Source organism: Thamnophis sirtalis, unplaced genomic scaffold (assembly GCF_051295495.1).
Source record: "Thamnophis sirtalis isolate CommonGarterSnake01/CBP01778 unplaced genomic scaffold, rThaSir2_p1.2 scaffold_2, whole genome shotgun sequence".
NCBI lineage: Eukaryota > Metazoa > Chordata > Lepidosauria > Squamata > Natricidae > Thamnophis > Thamnophis sirtalis.
Genome location: NW_028261382.1, coordinates 28,610,683 through 28,637,151, shown reverse-complemented (window position 1 = coordinate 28,637,151; position 26,469 = coordinate 28,610,683). Strand labels below are relative to the sequence as shown.

At 48.1% G+C, this 26,469-nt stretch overlaps 1 protein-coding gene and 1 non-coding gene across 3 annotated transcripts in view; both read right to left on the bottom strand.

Annotated features, from left to right (window-relative positions):
- The window catches only part of RC3H2 (ring finger and CCCH-type domains 2), a 34,615-nt gene that overhangs the window by 2,552 nt on the left and 5,594 nt on the right, over window positions 1–26,469 (bottom strand). Inside the window, exons 3-20 of one of the 2 annotated variants that reach the window (XM_087704583.1) lie at window positions 26,153–26,270; window positions 25,186–25,419; window positions 21,949–22,124; window positions 20,256–20,456; window positions 17,886–18,018; window positions 16,597–16,715; window positions 14,947–15,059; window positions 13,215–13,529; window positions 12,460–12,707; window positions 10,885–11,312; window positions 9,125–9,292; window positions 7,929–8,084; window positions 6,499–6,715; window positions 6,318–6,405; window positions 4,855–4,936; window positions 2,914–3,048; window positions 2,051–2,158; window positions 909–1,057 (exon numbers count right to left, since the gene is read on the bottom strand). In XM_087704583.1, the coding sequence (XP_087560709.1) occupies window positions 909–1,057; window positions 2,051–2,158; window positions 2,914–3,048; window positions 4,855–4,936; window positions 6,318–6,405; window positions 6,499–6,715; window positions 7,929–8,084; window positions 9,125–9,292; window positions 10,885–11,312; window positions 12,460–12,707; window positions 13,215–13,529; window positions 14,947–15,059; window positions 16,597–16,715; window positions 17,886–18,018; window positions 20,256–20,456; window positions 21,949–22,124; window positions 25,186–25,419; window positions 26,153–26,270 (3,188 nt within the window). The remainder of the gene's footprint in view (window positions 1–908; window positions 1,058–2,050; window positions 2,159–2,913; window positions 3,049–4,854; window positions 4,937–6,317; window positions 6,406–6,498; window positions 6,716–7,928; window positions 8,085–9,124; window positions 9,293–10,884; window positions 11,313–12,459; window positions 12,708–13,214; window positions 13,530–14,946; window positions 15,060–16,596; window positions 16,716–17,885; window positions 18,019–20,255; window positions 20,457–21,948; window positions 22,125–25,185; window positions 25,420–26,152; window positions 26,271–26,469) is intronic. The other variant, XM_087704584.1, reaches the window with a different exon arrangement.
- Window positions 20,121–20,235, bottom strand: LOC148048544 (small nucleolar RNA SNORD90). Its single transcript, XR_015695711.1, has one exon. It is a non-coding gene; the product is annotated as a small nucleolar RNA SNORD90 (small nucleolar RNA).

Here is a 26,469-nt window from a genome sequence, read left to right as displayed (position 1 = left end):
AGCCCTGATATCTAACAATGGTTTGGGGGGGGGGGAGGGAGAGACGGGAAGAAAGAGAGAGCGAGAGAGAGAAGAGTGACAGAGGGAGGGAAAGAGAGAGAGAGAGAGACAAGAGACACACAGAGAAAAACGGCAGGAAAGAGAGAGAGAGAAGACACAGAGAGACAGGAAGAGAGAGAGAGAGAGAAAGAGACAGAGGGAGAGAAAGAGAGAGAGAGAAGAGACACACACAGAGAGAGAGGGAGGGCAAGAACGGGAGAGAGAAGAGACACAGAAAGAGAAGAGACACAGAAAGAGAGAGACAGAGACAGAGGGAGGGAAAGAGAGAAGAGACACAGAAAGAGAATACACAGAGAGAGAGGGCAGGAAAAAGAGAGAGAGAAGACACAGACAGACAGGAAGAGAGAGAGAGAGAGAGAGAGAGAGAGAGAGAGAGAGAGAGAGGGAAAGACAGAGACAAGAGACACACAGACACACAGTGAGAGAGAGGATAGGAAAGAGAAAGAGACAATATGCAGAGAGAGAGACAAAAAGAGAGAGCGGACAGAGAGAGAGAGAGACAAAGGGAGGGAGGGAAAAAGAGAGAGAGATACACAGAGAGAGACACAAACAGAGAAAGAGGGCAGGAAAGAGAGAGAGACAAGACAGACAGACAGCAAAAAGAGAGAAAGACAGAGAGAGGGAAGAAGAGAGAGACACACGAGAGAGAGACAGAGAGAGATAGAGAGAGAGATAGAGAGGAAGAGAGAGAGAGAGAGAGAGAGAAAGAGAAAGAATTGGAATCAGATATGAGAAGCTCCACCCACAGCAAGGAAAGAACAACGGAAAGGAAGAGTGTGGAAGAAAACCTCAGTGCAGGGAAATTGTGCCCTGAGGTCTTGAGCTACCCTGGACCTTCCCACACTCACAAAAGAGCAAGTTCTTCATGCAGGAAGGGCCTCTTGGCCTGCCTGGCGTCCATTGGGGGCGGCTCCACAGGGTGGCCATTCTCCAGAGCGGACCCACTGAAGAGGTGATCGTTCTGGCCATTAGTGCCAAGCGGCAGGCCCAGCATCTCCTAGGACAGGGGGGTGGGGAGGGGAAGGACAATTATTGGTGGGATGTTTTTTTTTTACCAGGACTGCATTGATAGTGTGGTGCTTCATTTGATTCTTACAAGCTGCCCCAGAGTCACGTCTTGCGGTGACGCAGTGGTTAGAATGCAGCATTGCAGGCTAATTCTGCTGACTTGATGACAGTTCAATCCTGACCGGCTCAAGGTTGACTCAGCCTTCCGTTCTTTCGAGGTGGGTAACACGAGGACCCAGATTGTTGGGGGCAAAAGGCTGACCGCTTAGAGAGGGCTGTAAAAGCACTGCGAAGCGGGATATAAGTCTAAGTGCTATTGCTATCTATCTCTATGTCTGTCTGTCTATTATCTGTCTATTGTCTGTCTGGCGGTCTGTCTGTCTATCATCTATCTATCTATCTATCTATCTATCTATCTATCTATCTATCTATCTATCTATCTATCTATCTATCTATCTATCTACCTACCTACCTACCTACCTACCTACCTACCTACCTACCTACCTACCTACCAACCAACCAACCAACCAACCAACCAACCAACCAACCAACCAACCAACCAACCAACCAACCAACCATTTGTGGTGGCACAGTGATTAAAATGCAGTATTGCTGGCTAACTGTGTCCACTGCCAGGAGTTCGATCCTGACCGGCTCAAGGTTGACTCAGCCTTCCGGGGTGGGTAAAACAAGGACCCAGATTGTTGGGGCCAATAGGCTGACCCTGTACACCGCTTAGGAGAGGGCTGCAAAGCAACAGGAAGCAGTATATAAGCTTGTTGCTATTGTGAGATAATTGGCTGCATACATTTGATCAATCAATCACTCAATAGCTACAACGGGCATATGAGTTCAGCCTTGTAAGGAACTGTGGACCCTTGACCCAGTGGGCTATCTGAATTGGAAGAAGTGGTACCACTCTGACATTCTGAAGAAGAGAACACAGAATAGCCTGCGGGTGGGTAGAATCGAGAGAACGTACTTCCATTTGCTCTCCCTGCCCCTCGGCCTCATCCGTGTCCAGTGACGAAAGTTCCAGTTCAATGTCTCGGTTAGACTTGGTGCCCGTGCTGTCCACAGGGGAGTCGGCCTGGGGAGGGAGCAGGAAAGGAAGGGACCATAAAGCAGATGTTGGTGTTGTGGCCCACCAGCAGCCAGCAGATTTGGACAGTGAGGAGGTTGGGGAGGAAGATGGGCCAGTCCTGGAGTCTGGGGAAGGCTCGGATGAGGGCTCTGTGTCGGAGGCAGAGAGGGGGGACCAAGGCCCTCTGACAGTTATCAGCTGCCTCCTGAGCCTGATATCAGTGAGGCAGAAGAACAGCGGGAGCCTGTTCCAAGTGTGTGCATGCGCAGAGCTGCCAGAGGGCAAGAACAATTAAGAAAACATGGTCGACTTGGGAGTAAAGCTTGGAGATAATTGGCCCCTCCCGTAAGACGTAAAAGAGGAACAAACGGGACGTGAGGTTTTGCAGGAAGCAATTAGTTCATCTGCTCAGTTCAACCTTTGAAAAGTTCTGTTTGACTCTTTGTTAAGTTTGGCCTTGCTCTGCATTTGGCAGTTCGGTCCCTGGCAGCCTTCCCAGGGAGATTAGGTGGGTGTTGATCAACATTCCCGAAAGGCTGTGGCAACTCGAGCAGACACCTGTCGGAATCTTCACGAACTCTTTGTGAAGCCTTGCAGACTGGGAATGACCATAATTCACATCCGTATAAATAAAAGAGGGTTTTCGGAAGTAAGATTGGGATTTATGCCTTCTGAGGAAGCCTAGGTCAGAACAGTTGGAATGAAACACATCTCGGTGCAGCGGATACGGAAAGGGGGGGGGGGAGAGAAAGCCTCCTTACCTGGCCATTCCTCAGCTCCATTTCCTTGCTTAAGAGCTTTAAGGCGAGGGCACTGCCTTCGCTCAGGGAGTCCCACTTTTGCTGCGTGGCCAGGGCGTTGGCTTCTCTCTGGAGCAGCACCGAGTTACTTTTGGCCTGGGTGGAAAAACAGAGAAGGCCCCCAAATGGTCAAGGGAGACGGCTGACTTAATATCTCAAGACACCTAACATCAAAAACATCATCAAATAAGCACAACAAAGAATGTTCTTTCTGTCCCAACTCAGGAAGCTCGAAGTGCCCAAGGAGCTGCTGATTCAGTTCTGCAGAGGAATGATTGAGTCTGTCATCAGCACCTCCATCTCTGTCTGGTTTGGCTCTGCAACCCAACAGGACAGACACGGACTTCAGAGGAGAATCACAACTGCAGAAAAAACAATGGCTACCAACCTACCTTCCACTGAGGACCTGCGCACTGCACGAGTCAAAAAAAGAGCTGTGAAAATATCTACACACCCCTCACATCCTGGACATAAATGGTTTCAACTCCTCCCCTCAAACCAATTCCAATGTATTTGTTTTGTACAATGACAATAAAGGCTACACTATACAAAATGAGGCTATAGGGCCCTTCACACCACAACAACTAGACACAACAACAGTTTTTCCCCGAATGCCATCACTCTGCTTAACAACTAATTCCCACAATACTGTCAAATAATTTACCAAGACTGCATTACTATTATTCTTCTCTCCCTTCCTAGTATCTTATCTCTCCCCACTTATGACTATAACCATGTTGCTTGTATCTGTACAATTTATATTATTGTATTTCTTTCCTAGAATGATTTGATTGCTTACGACTATCACTAAGTGTTGTATCTTATGATTCTTGATGAAATGTATTTTTTCTTTCTAGCTTGTGCACCAAAGACAAATTCCTTGTGTGTCCAATCACACTTGGTCGATAAAGAATTCTATTCTATGCCATTCTATTTTTGTAATCTATTTTATTCTGTAACGTGTTCCGTGTTCTCTTCTCTTCTGCATTTTGTTCTGTTCTGTTCTTGTAATATATTTTATTCTGTAATGAGTTCCATGTTCTCTTCTCTTCTCTTCTCTTCTGCATTCCGTTCTGTTCCATTCTGTTCTGTTCTATTCTTGTAATCTATTTTATTCTGTAATGAGTTCCGTGTTCTCTTCTCTTCTGCATTCTGTTCTGTTCTGTTCTATTCTTGTAATCTATTTTATTCTGTAATGTGTTCCATGTTCTCTTCTCTTCTGCATTCCGTTCTGTTCTATTCTTGTAATCTATTTTATTCTGTAACGTGTTCTATGTTCTCTTCTCTTCTGCATTCTGTTCTATTCTATTCTTGTAATCTATTTTATTCTGTAATGTGTTCCGTGTTCTCTTCTCTTCTGCATTCTGTTCTGTTCTGTTCTATTCTATTCTTGTAATCTATTTTATTCTGTAACATGTTCCGTGTTCTCTTCTCTTCTGCATTCTGTTCTGTTCTATTCTTGTAATCTATTTTATTTTGTAACGTGTTCCGTGTTTTCTCTTCTGCATTTTGTTTTCTTCTCTTCTGCATTCTGTTCTGTTCTATTCTTGTAATCTATTTTATTCTGTAATGTGTTCCGTGTTCTCTTCTCTTCTGCATTCTGTTCTGTTCTGTTCTATTCTTGTAATCTATTTTATTCTGTAATGTGTTCCGTGTTCTCTTCTCTTCTGCATTCTGTTCTCTTCTCTTCTGCATTCTCTTCTCTTTTGCATCCTGTTCTGTCCTGTCCTGTCCTGTCCTGTCCTGTCCTGTCCTGTCCTATCCTATTATATCCTATCTGCCAGGGCCGTGGATCCTGCTTCAATCAGGAAGCTGTGCTCCTGGCTCCAAGAGCCACAGGAAGGACACTTGTTAAAATCCCTCCCTCCCAAAATACCCTTACCCTTTGGGGGGAAGCTGTACCTGTTGTAATTCAGTGCTCAGGAGGTCTCTGGTGCTTGAGTGCTTTTGGGGAGCTGATTCCTCAGGAGGAACAAACTGGCCCCTTGAAAAAGAGAGAAGAAAAGCCAAGCCTTGACCTTTGGCCCCGGATGCATCTGCAAAAAAGGCCTCCCCAGGTAAATTCAGTGGTGGGATTTAAATAATTCAACCACCAATTCTTTGGCTGGGTAGGCGTGGCCGGGTGGTCATGTGACTGGGTGGGTGTGGCCAAATCAATATAACTCATCACACCCAGCCCCGCCTCCTGGACACTTGCCTCAAAGGTGGAGGTGGGATTCAGCAATTCTGACCAGTTCAGGCTAATTCCACCAGTGGCTAGCCCCACCCCTGGCCATTTTTGGGCTGTTTTGGGGCCATTTTCCAGCCTGAAAAACAGACAGAAAAGGCCTGAAAAATGGATAAAAGGCCTGAAAAATGGGCAGAAAAGGCCTGAAACACAGACAAAAAAGGGCCTGAAAAATGGGCAAAAAAGGGCCGAAAATAGCCCCAAAACGGCCGAGAAAATGGGTGGGGCGGAGCCAGCCAGTGGAGGAATTAGCCGGTTCACTGAACTGGGCATAATTTTAATAACTGATTCAACCAAACCGTCTGAATCCCGCCTCTGACTCTCCTGCATGAACAAGCAAAGGGCTATGGCAAAGGTGGTATTCAGCAGGTTCTGAGCAGTTCTGGAGAACCGGTAGCAGAAATTTTGAGTAGTTCAGAGAACCGGTAAATACCACCTCTGGCTGGCCTCGCCCCCATCTATTCTCTGCCTCCCGAGTCCCAGCTGATCGGGAGGAAATGGGGATTTTGCAGAATCCTTTTCCTGGAATGGGGAGGGAATGCAGATTTTTCAGTATCCTTCCCCTGGAGTGGGGAGGGAATGGGGATTTTGCAGTATCCTTCCCCTGGAATGGTGAGGAAATGGAGATTTTGCAGTATCCTTCCCCTGGAATGGAGAGGGAATAGGGATTTTGCAGTATCCTTCCCCTGGAGTGGGGAGTGAATGGGGATTTTGCAGTATCCTTCCCCTGGAGTGGGGAGGGAATGGGGATTTTGCAGTATCCTTCCCCTGGAGTGGGGAGGGAATGGAGATTTTGCAGTATCCTTCCCCTGGAGTGGAGAGGGAATGGGGATTTTGCCGTATCCTTCCCCTGGAGTGGAGAGGGAATGGGGATTTTGCAGTATCCTTCCCCTGGAGTGGAGAGGGAATGGGGATTTCACAATATCCTTCCCCTGGAGTGGGGAGTGAATGCAGATTTTGCAGTATCCTTCCCCTGAAGGGGGGGGGGAATAGGGATTTTGCAGTATCCTTCCCCTGCCACACCCACCAAGCCACGCCCATAGAACCGGTAGTAAAAAAGTTTTGAATCCCACCACTGGGCTGGGGAGCCCGGAGCTCAGTCCTGACTGGATCCGTCTGGGAAGCCCATCCTACCTACCGTTCTATGAAAGGTGCTGAGGAAGTTGAATCGGACGTGTAGTAGCAGCTCCATCTCAGGTCCACCGAGCTGATGCTGGGGATATAATCTGTAAGAGGCAAACGATGGGGGTCAGCTCAGCCTTGCCCTGCTCCTCTCCTCCTCCTCCTCCCTACCCCCATGAAGATGCTGCTGCCCACACCTGACATGCTGATGGGTTTGGTAGTGCTTCCTTGGGAAGCAGTCGCCTGGATGGGGTCCGTGGTATGGAAGCCCGTCCGCGATGACCTGGAGATGGCGCCCCACTTGGAAATGATTGGCCCGTCAGTGAAAGGAATGATGGGGTCTTCCTCCTTGGCCTTCCTCTGGGTTTCAAAGAGGTGCGCCGCTGGGCTCTTGGGGTCTCCGCTGTCCAGATCCTGCATGGAAGGGAAGGCTGAGGTGGGGCTTGGCAACCCCAGCCCCAATGGATCCTTCGAGATCCCCAAGATCATTTGAAGGTCACCTCTAAAAGTGCTTTTCCAAAAGGCAACTGGACGTGCTTTTTTTTTTTTAACTCCTTGAAGACGTTTCATTTCTCATCCAAGAAGCTTCTTCAGTTCTAGAGGTAACAGCGCAGGGTTTTTTTTTTGCAGTTCCGCTGGTGTTATTACAGGAAGCTGCAATTTGTTGATGTATCTTGTAAAATTCTTGGACATGATGCCAAGTGCCCCGATGACAATGGGTATCACTGGTCATCATTTGCTGGTCTATTGCTGGTCTTTGACCGTAATAAAGATTATTATTATTAATTATTATTACTACTGTTGTTGTTATCACAACAACAGAATTGTATCACAGCGGCCAGTTGTTTCGATGGATTTGGCATTGATTACTAGTTGGGCCCCACCCAGGGGCCTAGGACGTCGTAATGTATTTTCATAATATGCGTGCAGATCCAAGCAGTGTGGCTTTTTGCATTTGACTGATGGTGATTTTGTCAATTTTTAACTGTTTTAAATGTAATTCCAGTGCTTTTGGAATAGCACCCAGTGTGCCAATTACCACTGGAATTACCACTGCTGGTTTGAGCCATAATTGTTGAATTTTGATTTTTAAGTCCTGGTATTTCGTGATTTTTTCATATTCCTTCTCGTCGACCCTGCTATCACCTGGTATTGCGACGTCTATGATTGTAACCTTATTTTTCTCAACCAGTGTGATCTCTGGTGTATTATGAGCCAGTATTTTGTCTGTTTGTATGTGAAAATCCCACAAGATCTTGACCATCTGATTTTCGGTGACTTTTTCAGGCTGATGTTCCCACCAGTTTGTTGCTGTTTTAATATTATAATTTTTGCACAAATTCCAATGGATCATTTGTCCTACTGAATTGTGCTGCAATTTATAATCAGTCTGCACGATTTTTTTACAGCAGCTGAGTATGTGATCAACGGTTTCATTATTATTATTATTATTATTATTGCTGCTGCTATTGTTATTATTGTTATTATTATTATAGGTAAAGTGAGGAAGCTTCTTGGGTGAGAAGCGAAACGTCTTCAAGGAGAAAAACAAAGGAAGTCGGCCTGCCCTTTGAAAAGCACTTCTGGGACCTCCATGACCGAGAATCTCTACGGGATGCGGCCTTACTAGGAGGACTGTGGTGGATTTAGACTGGACGTCCTTCGGTTCCGCCTCAACCGCGCTAATGCATGAATTGATGGTGCTGCAGGACCAGGGCGAGTACTGGCACAGCTGCCCATCTTCGTACTTGGTGTCGCTCGAGCTGCCGGAGTTCTCGCTGAACTGTAAGAAGCAGGAGGGAGGTGGGGGAGGAAAAAAACAATCCCTGAACCATCTTGCAGAGACCATCCGGGTCAGCCTTGGGCGACTTTCCCGAGAAACAAGAGGGCAGTGATGGATGGAATGAAAGAGGGAAAGAAAGAGATCCGATTGCAGGTGACGGAACCCATCAGGGGGAAGAGAAGAATGGGGGGGGGGGGGGGAAGGATGAGAAAAGGATGAATATATTCAGGGTTTTGGGGTCCTTTCCTCAGACTAAATATTACATGCTCCCAGGCTGCAAAAGGGGAGAAAGAAAGAAAGAATGAAAGAAAGAAAAAAAGAGGAGAAAGAAAGAAAAAAGACCGGAAGGAAGGAGGGAAAGAAAGGAGGGAGGAGAAAAGAAAGAAGGAAGGAAGTAATAAAGAAGGAAATGAAGGAAGGAAGGAGAGAGGGAGAAAAGAAAGAAAAGAAGGAAGTTGAGAGAGAAAGGAAGACAGAAAGAAAGAAGAAAAAAGAAAGAAAAAAAGAGTGAGGAAAAGAAGAAAGAAAAAGAAAGAAAGAAAGAATGGAAGGAAGGACCAAATGGAAAAAGTATGAAAGAAAAAAGGGAAGGAAGAAAGGAGAGCCAGAAAGGCAGAAAGAAAGAAGAAAAAGAAACAAAGGAAGAAAGGAGAGAAAGACAGAAGGAAAGAAGAAAAAGAAAGGCAAAAAGAAAGAAAAAAGAAGAAAGAAAGAATGGAAGGAATGACCGAAAGAAGACAGTATGAAAGAAAAAAAGGAAGAAAGAAAAGAGAGCCAGAAAGACAGAAAGAAAGAAAAAATAAGGAAAGAAAGGAAGAAAGAAAGAAAGGAGAAAGACAGAAAAAGAAAGACAAAAAGAAGAAAAAAAGAAAGAAGAGAAAGAAAGAAGAGAAAGAAAGAAAAATAAAGAAAGAAAGGCAGGAGAAAGTCAAAGAAAAAGAAAGAAGAAAAAGAAAGAAAAGAAAGAAAGAAAGAAAGAAAGAAAGAAAGAAAGAAAGAAAGAAAGAGTCCCTTCTCTCCCAGAGGTTATGGGGCCTTACTTCAGAACTGAAGTCCACACAGAAGAGAGGCGAAGGGGAGGACGGAGAGGGTGCAGGAAGAGTGGAAGTTGCCACCAAGGGCACTTTCGGGATGTGGCAAGGAGCCCACTGTTCTGGCTTCTTTCTGACGGGGTCCTCGTAGGCAGCCTTCAGATGTCCACAAGGTTCCTATGAGGAAGATCAAAAGTGGGGTGTGTCTGAGGGCCAAGACTCGACAACTTGCTCTGAGCATGCTGAGAGTTTATTTGTTCATCATCTCCTTTTAACGCACCTACAATCCCTTAGGGGGGTGGAGTCTGGGCGGAGAATGGAGCTAGCAGAGCGTTTAATGGCCCAATGCCCTTCCTGTTGCCAGTGCGGAGTTATAATCAGCAGATATATTCTCATTGTGCCCAGAGAGAGAAATGTCTACCTCTACCTAGGATTGAACTAACAGCCTCCTGATTGTGAGGAGTAGAGCTAGGCCACCGCGCCACTCTACTGTTTATTTATCACCGCCCATCTCGTTCCGACAACTCAACCGTTCAAGCAGGATTTGGGGGGGGGGGGGTTGTCATTGTAACGACTGCAACCACCAGAACCGGGGTCACTGAGCAGTGCAGTCATGTGATGTACCGCCCGATGACTGCTTCACTTAACAATGGAAATCCTGGTGCCAACTGGGGTTTGTTAAACAAGGGCTGCTTGGGTGTGCTCTAGGACAGGTGACTCCAACCTTGGCCACTTTACGACTTACCAACTCCCAAAATTCCTCAGCCAGCTCTGCTACGCTGACCGGGGGAATTCTGGGGAGTTGAAGTCCACAAGTCGTAAAGTGGCTCAGTTTCTGGGCCCCTGATTAAAAAGGAAGGAAACTGACTGCAGTGCAAAGCTCCAAACCTCTTGGAAAACCAAGGAAGAAAGTTTCTTCACAAATCTTAACAAACGTGAACACTGGGCCCTATCTAAAAAAATTCAAGGTAGAGAAAAGTCAAGTCCTACACTTAGGCAAGAAATATCAAAAGGACACATACAGACTTGGTGAAACCAGGCTTAATAGCAGGGACTCTGAGAGGGATCTTGGAGTCTTAGTGAACAACCAGCTAAATAGGAGCCAGCCGTGTGCGGCAGCAGCCAAAAAAGTCAACACAATCCTAAATTGCATTAACAGAGGGACACAATCAAGATCAAGGGAGGTACTAATACCGCTCTATAAAGCCTTAGTAAGGCCACACCTAGAATACTACATCTAGTTTTGGTCACCACGCTATAAAAAAGAGGTTGAGTTTGTAGAAAGAGAGCAGAGAAGAGCAACCGAAATGATTAGGGGACTGGAGACTAAAACATACGATGAATGGTTGCAGGAACTGGGCATGGCTGGTCTAGGGAAGATAAGGACCGCGGGAGACATGATAGCATCTTCCAATATTTGAGGGGCTGCCACAGAGAGGAGGGGGGTCAAGCTATTCTCCAAGGCAGCAGAAGCCCAGAGAAGGAATAATGGATGGAAACTGACCAAGGAGAGATTCAACCTGGAAATAAGGAGGAATCTTCTGACAGTGAGGACAATCAACCCATGGAACAGAAGTTGATTTCGGAAGTTGTGGGAGCTTCATCTCTGGAGGCTTTCAAAGAGACTGGACTGCCATCTGTCAGAAATGGTGCAGGGTCTCCTGCTTGGGTGGAGGGTTGGACTAGAAGACCTCCAAGGTCCCTTCCCACATTGTTAAATCGGTTAAACCAAGACAGTGGTCACCCTGGCTAAGTTTTGGAGCACCTACCCTCGCCCAAGGCACGACCCTCTGCTCCGCTGGCACCTGGCAGGGTACCGGACAGTAGCTGTCCAAAGAGCCGTATCTTTCCCGCAGAAAGTTGTGATAGACGGAGGGGTGGGTGGCTTCCATGGGAGGTAAAGAGTTGCTCCGGATGATATCATCCCTCTGGTACATCGGCGGCCGCCAAATACGCCGGCTGTCGTAAACCGGAGCGTACATCCCAGACGGAATGGGCGGCACCGGCCCGTAGGGCTGCGGTGGCGGCTGTTGGTAAGCAGCGGTGAGTCTGTCCCGAGAAGGAAACGTGCCATAATGCTCACTATACTGTAGACAGGCCGGTGGGAGAGAGGATTCTGAGACGCTGCTGGACCTCACAAAGCGAGGGAGGCACGGTGGCACAGCTGCGGGGACTGCCGGGGGGCCTGGGTAGTATCCTACAGAAGGAAAAGCGAAGTTGAACTCTTCTTACACAGCCAGAAGGGGAAAAGGTTAGGGACCCCCGATAAGGATACTTCTAGAAGTCAGAAGGGATGCCAGTGGGCAGAAAATACCAGCAAAGACCAGTACAGGAAGTCAAGTGTTGGTGAAGTTTTCGGCACTGAGTGCCGAAATGGGAGAGTAAGGCCACAGGTGGACAGTGAATGGCCCCTCCCATAGGGAATAAAGAGGCGCGAAAGGAGAGGGGAGTTTGCAGGAGACAATTAGTTCACTCAATGAGGGTGAAGATTTGTTCGTGACTCTCTGCCAAGGATTTGCTTTGCATTTGGAAGATATCAACCTGGCAGCTCTCCAAGCCTGATAAGGGCTGTGTTTATCTATTCACCCTTGAAAGGCTGTTTGTCAGGACTGTCAGGATTCCAAATAGCATCCAAAATTAAATCAGAGTCCAAGGCAAAGTATTGCTCAAAGTTCCAATTGATGAAGAGAGCCATGTTGGCACATCTGGGAAAACCCAAATCTGAAAGCTTCCCGTTTTTCCCCACCCAGCTGAAAGTTCAAGATCTTGCCCCCCACACCCACAAGTCCATCACATGGTCCAATCTCCCACTGCCATGCTGACAGTTCTACCACCCATCCAGTTCCAGTCAGGTGCAGAGACAAATGATGACCTTGGCTTTCTAGAAAGAATTTTGTTTTGGCTACCTAGTATCTAACTCCGTACATTCTCCCCTCCCATTTTCCCACAATAGAAAAGGCATAGTAGAATAATAGAAAGTGTGGCAGGCCAAAGGTTCAATAGGAATATGGCTGCAGGCCTGACAGGCAGCCCCTCCTCATAAGAAAGGCGGTGCGAATGAGAGGGATTCACCTTAGCTTCATAAAAAGGGGTTTTGTCGGGACAAGGAGTCTGCTTCATGTTTTGGTGAAGCCCAGGTCAGAACACACAAAAGTGTTTTGTGTGCGAGAACCATTTGTGTGAGCGGAGGATGCGTGCATGTGCCACTGGCACAGGTGGAGCTGTGCATGCGTGCCTGTGCCTGCCACTCCCACGCTGCTCCTCCACATGGCTGGGGCCGAGCTGCCAACTCAGCGAAGTTGGGGATAGCTATTTTAAACACCTTTCATGAGTGGGATGCTTACCTGTTTGCGGGTAAGGCGGAGTCTCGTAGGAGAGGTGAGCCCGAGGATCCTGGAAGTACGGAAGGCTCTCCGAGTGAGCTGGGTAGATGGGCAGGCGGGCGGTGAAAAGGCTGGGTTTGGGGGCGAGGGGGTTTATCTCGCTGCCCACAAGGGCAGGGGAGGGAGGGAGAGGAGGGGGAGGAGGAATGGGGCCTGCTGAGGTAGCTGCGGTCTGGTTCACAGGCGTTTTCGGAGAGCAGCCAGTTTGACTGTAAAAAATCGGAGAGATTAAATTAGGGCTGCTGCCATCTGCATGCAAATGGGGCAGCGTTAAAATATTCATGACTGGGAGAGACATGGGAACAAGGAGAGCCAAGGAATAGGCGCAGCAACTAAGTCAGCCAGTGAGAGCTTAAACAGATCTGAGTCTGTGCAGAGAATTGAAACAGAAACTTAAGCAGTCTGCTGCTCTGAGAAGTAAACTAGTAGTCTGCCTGGGCTTGTCTGCTGAAATGAAACTAACTGCTTATGTTTGTCTGTAACTCTCCTGCCCTGTGTTTACTTGGAAGAATCACCTGTTAGTATTGTACATTTATTCATCTATTCTTATGTATATAAAGAAGTTAATGAGTCCTGCTGCATCAGTTATCTGTGGGTGCTTCTAGATTTGAATGTATGCCACAAACAGGCAGGATGATCTTATCTAAGCAGAAGGAACCCAGAGAAGGAGGCGGCCTTCCCTTTTCCTGGGGGAGTGGGGGAGCCCCAGAACCTACTGTTCAGGCAGAGACTCGTTGGGAGACAAAGCAGGATTTTGGCCGTTCCCCACGGCCTTTCCGCCTTTCTTCATGTGCTCCAGAGTCCGTAACGAAGGGCTGTTGATACAACGGGAGATCAGCTGGGGGCCGCCGTTCTCCGGGCTGGGACTCCTGTTGGTGCCGGACACTGCCTTTCCCGCCAGGTCCGTGTTTCCTAGGATGGAGATGACATTCCCAGCAGTGGGGGGCATGGCGCTTGTGATGCTGGCTTTCCCAAGCAGAGGGAAAGGTCTGGCGGTGGCGGCACCGATTTTCTTGTTTCTTAGCCGATACCTGCAGCGGACAGAGAGGAGAGCAGGGATCGATTGAATATATTCCCCCCAAAAAACCTGCCAGGAATCCAGATGTAAAGATTGCCCCTGTCATGGTAATGATGATTTAAAACTGACCAGCCAATGTAAGGCTATAACTTAAGATGATGAAATGAGGATGAGTCAGCAGAGGCATTGCCGCTTTAAGAAGCTGGGTTATTGCCACTTTAAGAAGCTGTCTATATAAAGGAGGTCATGAGCGTGCATCTCTCTCTCTCTCTCTTTGTGTATTTCTCTCCTTGTGTGCGGTATCCATTGCTAAGTTCTCTGTGCAGAGTTAAGATTACTACTTGTCAGGTATTTGCTACCATGTATATTTCTGTATAAGTTCTATATAAACCACTGTGTTTTGCTCCTGAGTTTTCTCCTAATAGTAGTCACGCTGCAAACCTCTGATAGCTCCCTTAAGCTACCTTGGTAATCTCCAAACCTGGCGACTTTTTCTGGACTTCAACTCCCAGAATTCCTCAGCTAGGAATTCTGGGAGTTGAAGTCCACAAGTCTTAAAAGTGGCCAAGTCTGAAGACCCCTGAGATAGGCAAACTGCTCAGCAACAGAATTTGGACGAATTGGACAAGCAACCCTTTCTTCATTCAAAAACCAGAAAGTTGTCGTCCCCCGTCCCCCGCCACCCCCAGTGACCTGAACAGCCCAGGCACCCCTTAATCGCCCCAAAACCTGCAGTTCTCATCATGTTTTTCAGGAATGACTATATCCAGACCCCTACTCTAAAGTAGGTGGGGGTGCTATGATTTCAGGAAGATTCCCTTAGTAGGTATTCTGCAGCCAGGGTGTTTTTAAGTTTAACGTTAAGCAAGTAATTTAGTGCTTGGCCTTATTTTTGGGGAGGGCCTATTATTTTTGAGGTGCAGAAAGACCCTTAACCTCGGCCTGCAGCCCGCGGCCCAGCTGATCCAGAGAGGGCCGGAAGTTCTGTCTCTGCTTCTGGCGCTCTCTTGTCACCCCTCCCATTGCTGGGCCTGCAGTGGCCGCCACTAAGAGAAGGAGCGCGGTAGCAAGGGTTTGCGGGACCGGCCTCCGCAAGGCCAATCCGCATGTATGGCAGGTGCATGAGGGGTGAATGGGGCATGTCTCCCTCCTTTGCGCCCCCAGGAAATGTTGTGCATGCGGTTAAATATTTTAGGGGAGGGTTTATTTTTGGGGGGGAGGGTTTATTTTGAACGCATGTGTTCAAAAGCCCGGTTGGGCTTATTATCCAGGGAGGGCTTATTTTCAGGGAAACGGGATATTTGCTCTATTGTTTTGGAACCCGGCTGCTGAATTGGGTGTGAGTTTACCTGGATCAAGGCTGCTAAGCTGACATTAGGCCCCAGACAGATGGGGGTGGGGTTTTGTTCCCCCCACAAAAAAAGACTTACTTCTCCAGCTCCTCCTGTGAGTGAGCGAAAGTGCAGTTGTTTCCGCGTGGACACCCGCCCTGCTGCCTGAGGTCACGGCACAAACTGGTTTTATACTTGCTGTTCGGCTGCGGCTTTCGAGAGAAGAGAGGAGAGAGACATGAAACGGGCGCTGCCAACATCTTGCGCCTGGCTACCTCTGCTAAGGGCCAACCACACAGCATGCCACCATGGGGGACCCCTGGCGTTAACAGCATGTGGAACATGGGAAATGGGGTGTATCTGTTCTGACCTAGGCTTCCCCAAATCATGAAAAAGACTCCGGGTCTCGAAAAAAACCCTTTTTATTTGGCTAATGTGAATTCCTAGCATTCGTGTCCAGCAAAGTCTTGGGAGACAGTCTTTCAAGGGTGAATTTACAACTACAGGCCTTTTATCAGTCTTGAAGAGCTGCCAGGCTGATATCTTCCAAACGCCACTCGGTAGCAGACAATACTTGGCAAGGAGTCAGGAACAGATCTTCACTCTCATTAAATGAACTAATTGTCTCCTGCAAACTCCCCTCCCCTTTCACTCTTCTTTATTTCCTCTGGGAGGGGCCATTCATTGTCCACCTGTGGCCTTACTCCCAAGTCGATCCCTGTTCTTTAGCTGCTCCCTTCGTCTTGCAACTCGCTGGGAACAGGCTCCAGCTGTTCTTCTGCCTCACTGATGTCTGACTCTGAAGGCAGCTGATAACTGGCATACGGCCCTGGCCCCCTCTCTGCCTCCGACACAGAGCCCTCATCCGAGCCTTCCCCGGACTCCAGGACTGGCCCATGCTCCTCCCCAACCCTCCTCACTGTCTCAGTCTGCCATCAGCTCTTCTGGCGGGCCACAATATCTGCAGTCCCTTTTGGCACTCTTTCATAATCTTTCCAATCTTTCATAATCTTTCTCTTTGCTTTTTACTGTTCACAACTTCCTGCGTAAACAGCCCAGAGTCATTTGGAGTTGTACAGTCACTAAATCGAACAAAAAATACACACTCAAGGAACAAGCAGCTAATGGCTTTAGAGCAGGGGTGAAATGTAGCAGGTTCTCACAGGTCCTGGAGAACCGGTAGCGGAAATTTTGAGTAGTTCAGCGAACCGGTAGCAGAAATTTTGAGTAGTTCGGAGAACTGGCAAATGCCACCTCTGGCTGGCCCCAGAGTAGGGTGGGAATGGGGATTTTGCAGCATCCTTCCCCTGCTATGCCCACCAAGCCACGCCCACAGCACCAGTAGTATAAAAAATTGAATTTCACCACAGCTTAAAGTAGGCTTCTCCAACCTGATTGGCTCCAGCTGTGTAAACGTCACTTCCCAGAATTCCCCATCCACGGTGGCCATTGCAGAGAATTCTGGGAAATGACCTCTAGGTTAGGAAAAGAATGACTTAAAGCATTGGACCGAGGAGGAAAAATCCAGACTTATTTCTCTCCAAGCTGGTGGTTTTATGACTTTCAGCACCCACAACTGTCAACTAGCAAAAGACGAGAGTTCAACCAGGCATTAAAAAAAAATTAAATCAGAGAGAATCCTGCCTGTGATTTTAATTTAATCTAGCTTTAACCTCACTTGCTGTTTTATAGGTTTGGGTGAGCATCAAAGTGTCATTGTTACGACAAACCAAATCGCAACGGTCCTACCTGTGGAATCTCGGGGCCCTTTCTGCTGTGGTTCTGGATGAAATCCACAAGGCCACGCACCACTGTCTTAACGGCCACGGTGGCATTTTCCAGCTGCTCCCAGGTTGGAGGGGCTGCATCTGGGAGGGTGCGAAAAGGGAAGAATGAAAACCAACGTTCAGTGGCTACCAGGAACACGCCAAGATTGTGTTGTTTTCCATTCTGCAGGTGTCAAGAGTGGTTCACTCTTTCACCTAGTTACTTCTTCGCTGGCAGTTGGACAACAATCGGGAGGGTTAGGATTAGTTGGAATGTTGGGGGTGTTAGATAGTTACCGTATTTTTCGGGCTATAAGATGCTGGACTGTAAGACGCACCTAGCTTTTGGGGAGAAAAACAAAGGGGGAAAAATCTGCCTCTGCCTCCCAGCATCCATCCAGTATTCATCTGGCCGAGGTGGGTCAAATGAGGAGCCAGATTGTTGGGGGCCAAGGAGCTGACTCTGAAAACTGCTTAGAGAGGGCTGTAAAAGCACTGTGAACTGGTGTAAGTCTAAGTGCTATTGCTATTCCTTCCTTCCTTCCTTCCTTCCTTCCTTCCTTCCTTCCTTCCTTCCTTCCTTCCTTCCTTTCCTTTGTTCCTTCTCTCCCTCCTTCTCTCCCTCCCTGAGCCGTTGTGGTTCAGTGGTTAGAATACAGTATTGCAGGCTAATTCTGCTCACTGCCAGCAGTTCGATTCTGACCAGCTCAAGGTTGACTCAGCCTCCCATCCTTCCAAGGTGGGTCAAATGAGGACCCAGATTGTTGGGGGGCAAGAGGCTGACTGAGAGGGCTGTAAAAACACTGTGAAGTGGTATATAAGTCTAAGTGCTATTGCTATAGTCCCTCCCTCCTTCCCTCCTTCCTTCCTTCCTTCCTTCCTTCCTTCCTTCCTTCCTTCCTTCCTTCCTTCCTTCCTTCCTTCCTTCCCATAGCTTTGCCCACTGCCAGCAGTTCAATCCTGACTGGCTCAAGGTTGACTCAGCCTTCCGTCCTTCCGAGGTGGGTCAAATGAGGACTCAGATTGTTGGGGACAAGAGGCCGACTCTGAAAACCGCTTAGAGAGGGCTGTAAAAGCACTTCGAAGCGGCATATAAGTCTAAGGGCTATTGCTATATCATTTTTTGCAACCAACAAAGACCAGAAAAAGCATCATGTGAAAAGGATCAAACCATTGTTGCCTTTAGGGGAAGGAGGAAAGAAAGGAGACGGAACAGAACAGGAGTGTGTGTGTTTGTGTGTGTGGGGTTCCGCCTTCTCTCCACTGACATACCTGGGTTGGGATCTATGTTAGCCAAGAATTCCAAATGGGGACGCAGCCGATTCAGGTTGGCGGGGTCCCCCGTTCGCTGCAGGACGATGGTTAATTCCTGCACACTTTTCGCAAAGGACTCCGGAGACTGGAGCTGGGTGAAAAGAAACACAGGTCCATGCTTTGCACCCAAACTTTTTGCCCAACAGATTGAACGTTGACTCAAGTCTCAGAGCTTTTCCCCAAGGCAGATGGGGGCGATAGCGCAAAGCCATGCATCAACGCAGGGCCGGGAATTTCCGGAGGGGGTGGGGTGTTCCTGGTATTTGGAAGGAACAAGCATTATTTCTTAATGCATACACCCATGTCGCAGCTTACCCTACAGATTTTGGAGTGGGGGGGGGGGGCATTTAAAAATATCACCTGGGCGCTGAGCATGGCCCTTGTGTGAAAGGAAGTAAAAGCAGCTGCACTTCCACCCGAGTATCAGAGGTGGTTTTTTTTAGGAGGGAACTGGACTTTCTTGTTTTTTTCTTTTGAAGATGTTTTGCTTCTCATCCAAGAAGCTTCTTCAGCTCTGACTGGGTGATGGTGGGGAATGGAAGGATTTATATTCCTTGCAGACAGCTGGTCCTTTGCATCCTTTTAGAGAAGGGGTTCCCAAACTTTTCTATACCCCTAGAATGCTTCCGACATAGTCTCGCACCCCTTACGAAAGTAAATAACTATATGCATAGCGTTATGCATACACAGTATAATTTTAAAACTTCTAAACCCAAGTTTTCACACGGTGGAATATCTTCTCTCACTCCGGTTGGGAACCCCTGTTTCAGAGGCTCACTGAAGCCACTTGAAAGCCAATTCAGCTCTGGATTGCATGATGGGGAGCGGAAGGATTTACACTCCTCGCAGATAGCTGGTCCTTTGCATCCTTTTAGAGAGTCGTAGAGGCCACTTGGAGGCTTCTCTGTGTCCTCAGGATCACCTGAGTGGTGCAAATGGTTCCTGTAAGTCTGCAATTTTTCCCCTCTGGAAATCCATTCCTCCTCCCACCCCATTCCAAGGGTCTCCATCCCAAATTGTACAGCTAAAGGTCTGTAGAGATTCTCGCCCATCCAGGTCGTGGTTGTCCCAAAGGTGCCTTTTTTTTTAGGAGGCAACTGGACTTTCTTGCTTTTTACTTGAAGACGTTTTGCTTCTCATCCAAGAAGCTTCTTCAGCTCTGACAGGATGGTGGGGAATGGAAGGATTTATATGCCTCGCGGAGGTTGACTCAGCCTTCCATCTTTCTGAGGTGGGTAAAACGAGGACCCAGATTGTTGGGGTCAAGAGGCCGACTCTGTAAACCGCTTAGACGGGGCTGTATAAAGCCCTATGAAGCGGTATATGTCTCACTGCTATTGCTTGCAGACAGCTGGTCCTTTGCATCCATTTAGAGGTTCGTTGAAGCACTTGGAGGTTTATCGGTGTCTTCAGGTCACCTGAGTGGTGCAAATGGTTCCTGTAGTCTATGATTTTTCCCTCTGGAAATCTATTCCTCCTCCCACACCTTTAGAAGCACCACTCAGGTGACCCTGAGGACAAAGATAAACCTCCAAGTGGCCTCAACAACCCTCTAAAAGGATGCAAAGGACCAGCTGTCTGCAAGGAGCATCAATCCTTCCATTCCCCACCATCATCCAGTCAGAGCTGAGAAAGATTCTTGGATGAGAAGCAAAATGTTTTCAAAAGAAAAACAAGGAAGTCCATTTGCCTCCTGAAAAAAGCCCCTTTGGGACAACCATGGCCTGGAGGACTGAGAATCTCTACAGACTTTTAGCTACACAATTTGGGATGGAGACCCTTGGAATGGGGTGGGAGGAGGAATGGATTTCCAGAGGGGAAAAATTGCAGACTACAGGAATCATTTGCACCACTCAGGTGACTCAGAGGACATAGAGAAACCTCAAAGTGGCCTTAACGGCCCTCTAAAAGAATGCAAAGGACCAGCTGTCTGCAAGGAGTGTAAATCCTTCCGCTCTCCACCATCATCCAAGTCAGAGCTGAAGAAGCTCCTTGGATGAGAAGCGAAAGGCCTTCAAAGGACAACCAGAAACTCCAGTTGCCGCTTGAAAAAAGCACCTTTGGGACAACCAGGACCTTGGATGACAGAGAATCTCTACAGACTTCCATCCAAGTTTCTGGACTTTAGAAAGGTTTTGTTTCTTGGAAGGAAGTACATCATGGAGGATGCAGCAAAACTGTTTCCTCCCCTCCACCCTGAGTCGCATCCTCAGTCCGCATAAATGGAAGATCAGTGTTCGGGAACCGCAGCTCCCAGCTCAGAATCTGCCCTATGCAGCTTCATCATCGGATGCATCGAAGCTCACTTCTTCGGACGCCAGGGCTGACCTTATCGATGATGGACTGCATGTGGGATTTATGGACCAGGTCGCCGTAGAGGAGGGAGGACCACTGCTCGGGAGAGATCCGGAGACCGGCCTCCAAGGCGATGTGGACGATCTGCGCATCGTGCTCCCTCCTCAAGGCCTCGTAGCTGCGGAATTCCTCCTTCAACTGCATCAGGGAGGAGTCCTCGTCTCTCTTGGTGACCTGCGTATGGAAACACAACCCCCGCTCAATCGATCCTTTACAGCTTTATCAATTAGCCTACAGGCCGTATCAAAGGCACAAGCGTTATGGCCTAGGCTTCCTGAGGAAGCATAAACCACAATCTTAGTCCCCCAACACCCTCTGTTTATTTAGACGGCTGTGAATTATGGTCATTCCCAGCCCGTAATGATTCACAAACAGTCTGTGAAGAGTCCGGCAGATGTCTGCTCGAGTTGCCACTGTCTTTCAGGGGAATGTTGATAAAGACCCACCTTTATCTCCCTTGAAACGCTGCCAGGGACCTAACTGCCCATTAGTTTCGCAAGGCCAAAGGCAGCACAGAGTCAAACAGAGCTTCTCAGAGCTTCAACCGACTAGACGAACTAATTGCTTCCTGCACAAAGGCTAACGTCCATTTGCTCCTCTTTTATGTCTTATGGGAGGGGCCAATCATCTCCAAGCCTTACTCCCAAGTCGCCCCTTTTGTCTTAACTGTTCTTGCCTTCTGGCAGCTCTGCGCATGCGCACACTGTGAACAGGCTCCCACTGTTCTTCTGCCTCGCTGGTGTCAGGCTCTGGAGGCAGCAGATAACTACCAGATGGCCTTGACCCCCTCTCTGCCTCTGACGCAGAGCCCTCGTCCGAGCTTCCAGGACTGGCCCAGGTTCCTCCCCAACCTCCTCACTGTCCGAATCTGCTGCCAGCTCCGCAGGCCACCGGCGGGCCACAACAACAAGGTACGAACACATAACACCAATCAAAACCTACACAAACCATTTAAAATAAAGAGTAGGATAAAATACAATAGTTATAGGATAAGGTACAACGTAATTTAATACATTATGTTAAATAGAATAAAATGACCTAAAATTATATTTCGGAGTCACCCTTACAATCTAGCCCAATCAGTCCCACGTATGCAGATCTCTACCGAAGCGTTTTGTTTTAAGTCCTGTGCTGTGTTTAAAGTTATTTTCCACTTCTGGACGCGCAGAAGGGAAGTGGTTTTGATAGGGGGATCCCGAGGGGTCCTTTGTTTGGTGTATGGACCAATGTACCCCTCTCTCACCCCCTTCTACAAGCAACAATCCAATAGGACCATGATGGCATGCCTGCCAGAGTTGACCCACAGAGCTCTGTTTGTGGGCACTGGCGCCATCGCCAGCTGGTCTTTACAGATGCCGGAGCGCTGGAAAACAGCCTGAAAACGGCTGGAAGAACAGCAAAAAAAAAAAAAAAAAAGGCTGTTTGGGGACCGTTTTTTGGCTGAAAACAGCCTGAAAAATAACCTGAAAAAGGCCAAAACCCAGCCCAAAACGGCATCCATGCGCCCGCCGGCTGGTCTTCAGGTTTACAGGGCTCCACCGCGCACACAAATACGTCTTCCGGCTTGGGCACTCGGTGCTGAAAAGGTTCGCCATCGCTGAAATAGGATGTGAGCCAGGTGGTCTTATCTGTTTTGTAAATTGGATAAAGTACCCAAAAGTCGCACCTTGAAGCAGGAGGCCCGATACAGCAGCTGCACCACGTGGCCGATGCTGGTTTTCGACGCTTGGGGGAACCTGGGCTCCAGGCGCTGGACCACAAACAGCACCAGGACTTTGCGGGAGAGGGCCGAGCCGTCCTCCAGGGCCAACAGGACCAGTTTCAAGGCTTCCTCCTGCATAGCTGGGGAGGGACCAAAGGATGGCGTTACGGTGGGGGAAGCCAAACCAGAAGAAAGGGGGCGGGTCTCCTTTCTCTTCCTTGCCAGGAGGACTCCAGAATATCGATCTTGTCAATCTTAGACTCGCTTACAGTATTTAGTGCATTGGAGAGGGTACCCTGTCAGTGTTCCAAACATCATCCAGAATTAAATCAGAGTCCAAGGCAGAGGTTTCCTCAAAGTCCCAATTTATTAAGAGAGACATGTTGGCACATCTGTGGGAAACCCGAATCTGAAAGTTTCCTGGGTTTTCCACCCAGTTGAAAATTCATGAACTTGCCCCCACACCCACAAGTCCATCCCATGCTCCAATCTTCCACTGCCACACTGGCATTTCCACCCATCTACTTCCGGTCAGGTGCAGAGACAAAGGATGACCTTGGGCTTCTAGAAAGGAATGTTTTATTTTGACAACACCACATTCTGCTATTCTACTCCTTACTATTCCCCCTCCCAATTCCCCACTAATGAAAACAGCATAGTAAAATGAGAGAGAGTGTGGCAGGCCAAAGATCCTGAAAGGAATATGACTGCAGGCCTGACACTCGGTGTGTGTATATGTCTTTAAAACTTTATACAATTTGCCGACACCAGAGATGACCCAAAACATCTTTGATCCAACTTTGGAAGACAATTCCATGTTCTATCCACTAGAACAAGTTTTGATAAAATAAAACAAACGCCCAATTTTTAAAGACAGGAAGCAGATATTCCCATGGATTTTTTTTCCTTGTTTCCCACTGAAGCCAAGTAATATTGGATTCTGTTTGTGGTTATTTTAATATCCCTTGTTCAATTACAGACGGGATAATGGTTTGCAGGGATTTCAGATTAGAATATGCTAAATAAGGAGACCTGAGCACCGTATTTTTCAGTGTATAAGACACACTTTCTCCCCCACAAAAGAGGGTGAAAATTTGGGTGAGTCTTATACACCGAATGTAGCCAAAAACGCAAGGCACGGAAGAGGCGATAGTCTGTGGCAATCCCTGCAGCCTCGAACAGCTGATTGGGGGTATTCCGGGAGGCCTGACATACCCTTTGTCCGAAGCTACTTGGGTGAAAAGCTGGAACCAAAAAGCAGATAAGTTGGTGCAACAATTCCATGATAAGTTTCCCAATAAGCCAAAGGGTCCCCACCCGGGGGGAGGGGGAAGAGATGGTTAATTCTGTTATGTTAACCCCTATATTATTCTCTTCCAGGAAACGTTTCTTCTGAGGAGAGGCTGCCTGTCAGGTCTGCAGCCAGTTCCTTTTGGGATCTTTGGCCTGCCACACTAATATTCTGCTATGCTGTTTCATTAATGGGGAATTCGGAGGGGGAATAGTAAGGAGTAGAATGTGATGTCAAAATAAAATTCCTTTCTAGAATCCAAGGTCATCCTTTTGTCTTTGCATCTCTGCACCTGACCGGAATTGGATGGGTGGAAGCTGCCAACATGGCAGTGGGAGATTGGACCGTGGGATGGACTTGTGGGTGTGGAGGGAGGGGGGCAAGATCTTGAACTTTCAACTGGGTAGGGAAAACTAGGAAGCTTTCAGATTTGGGTTTCCCACAGATGTGCCAACACGGCTCTCTTAATAAATTGGCACTTTGAGCAATACTTTGCCTTGGACTCTGATTTACCTTTGGAGGTTATTTGGAGCTCTGACGCAGGATAGAGCTGGAAGGGGCCTTAGAGGTCTTCTAGTCCAACCCCTATTGAAGCAGGAGACCCAATAGCAGTGGTGAAATTCAAATTTTTTTACTACCGGTTCTGTGGGCGTGCCTTGGTGGGCGTGGCAAGGGAAGGATACTGCAAAATCCCCATTCCCTCCTCACTCTGGGGCCAGGCAGAGGTGGCATTTGCTGGTTCTTCAAACGACTCAAAATTTCCGCTACCGGTTCTCTAGAACCTGCTGGATTTCACCCCTGCCCTATACTATTTCAACCATTTGTCCTGCTTCAACAGGGACTAGGAGACTTCTAAGGTCCCTTCCAGCTCTATTCTGATTGATATTTTGACGTTCCAATCTCTTCTTAAAAACCTCCAGGGATGGAGCACCCGCAGCTTCTGGCAGCAAGATTAGTTTCACTGGTTAATTGTCCTCACTGTCAGGAAATTTTTCCTTAGTTCTAAGTTACTTCTCTCCTTGATTACTTTCCATTCATTGCTTCTTGTCCTGCCTTCAGGTGCTTTGGAGAATAGCTTGACTCCCTCTTCTTTGGGGCAGCCCCTGAGATATTGGAAGACTGCTATCATATCTCCCCTAGTCCTTCTTTTCATTAAACTAGACATACCCAGTTCCTGCAATCATATGTTTTAGCCTCCAGTCCCCTAATCCTCTTTGTTTCTCTTCTCTGCCCTCTTTCTTGATTCTCCACATTTTATTTTTACATCGTGGCAACCAAAACGTAATGCAATATTCAAAAGTGGCCTTACCATACTTTTGTCGTGGTCCCTGATGGGTGGTGTGCTCTCAGCCAAGGTCTCTTTGGAGGCATTAGGACAGTGGTTCCCACCCATTTTTCTCTCCTTGCTCATTTTTCATCCATTGTTCCTTGTCTGGCCTTTGGGTTCCTTGGAAAACACCGTGACCCCTCCTCTTTGGGGCAGCCCCTCAAACACTGGATGACTGCTATCATGTCCACCCCTAATCCTTCTTTTCTCTAGACTGCCCATACCCAATCCCTGCAAATGTTCTTCACGTTTTAACCTCCAGTCCTCTAAACATCTGAACTGCTCTTTTCTGCACTTTTTCTAAAGTCTCAACACCTTTTGTTTGGAACGTGGTGACCAAAACTGGATGCAGTATTCTAGGGGTGGCCTTACTAAAGCTTTACAAAGCGGTACTAACACTTCACGTGATTTTGATTCTATGCTTCTGTTTATACAGCCAAAGGATCATGATTAGGTTTTTTTGGGAAACACTTCTCACCCCACCCTCTTTTCTACAGCTGTTACAATGCCTTCATTTTAAAGCTGAAAAACGGGCAAAGGGGCTGCACTCTCCCCCTTCTCCCCCCCCCCCCCGGCCACTCACCTGGCCCGAGAAACTGGCACCCCCTGGCCCGGACAGCGGCCCAGAGATTGGCCGAGAGTTGCTGAGGGTTCTGGTGTGCCAAGATCAGCTCGGTGACGGTCCTTTCCCCGAGGGACCGAGCTGCCCGCATGGCCCGGATGCGGCCTTCTTCTTCCACCAGCTGGCAGTTCACCAGCGTCACCAGCTTCCGTTGCATTGGCCGGCTCAGCGTGCTCTGATTTAAGCTAGCCACACCTGTGAAGAACAACAGAAGAGTTATGTAACTTTTACCATTCGGTGGCAGAAGGTGAGGAGGTTGGGGAGGAACCTGGGCCAGTCCTGGAGTCTGGGGAAGGCTCGGGTGAGAGCTCTGTGTCGGAGGCAGAGAGGGGGCCAGAGCCGTCTGACAGTTATCAGTTGGAGATCAGTGGGGCAGAAGAACAGCTGGAGCCTGTTCCCAGTGTGTGTATGTGCAGAACTGCCAGGATTTGGGAACAGCTAAGGAACAAGGGTCAACCTGGGAGTAAAGCCACAGGTGGACGGTGAATGTCCCCTCCCATAGGGAATAAAAGAGGAGCAACTGGGGAGTGGAGTTTGCAGGAGGCAATGAGTTCAATTCATTCGGGTGAAGATCTGTTCCTGACTTCTTGCCAAGGAATTGCTGCTACGGTGTGGCATTTGGAAGATATCGGCCTGGCAGCTCTCCAAGCCTGAGAAAGGTCTGTAGTTGTGAAATCTCTTGAAAGACTCTTGGCCGGGACTTGGCTGGAAAGGAATCCCCTTCAACCTAAATAAAAGGGGTTTTATCGGGACGAAGAGTCGGCTTCGTGCTTTTGGGAAGCCTAGGTCAGAACAGATTCCCTGTCCTCAAAATACACTTTATGAGCAGGTAGCTCTCATGTTTGGGTCCCAGATCCAAGCACACACCCGCTGGTCGGGAGACCTTGCTCTGGCCCAGAGGAAGCCAGACTCAGGCGCAGCAGCGTACCCTTACTTCCGCTCAGTGGCTTTAAATAAAGAGCCAGATCTTCCACGCATTTCTTTGCCACCTCGTAGTGCTTGTCTTCTCCAAGGTTACTCAGCTTGAGAGCCTGGCGATCGGGCACCTAGAGCGAGGAGAAGTACTTGTGAGCAGGCCTTTCATTTAAAAAAAGAGGGCAGGAGGGAAAATGCGATTTGGGAAAGGATGTAAATATTAATGTTAGATGACAAGGTAGCCCTCGACTTACAAGGGTTCATTTCAAATTTATGCCGTTGAAAAAAAGTGAATTATGACCATCTTTCACACTTACGACCAGCAGTGGT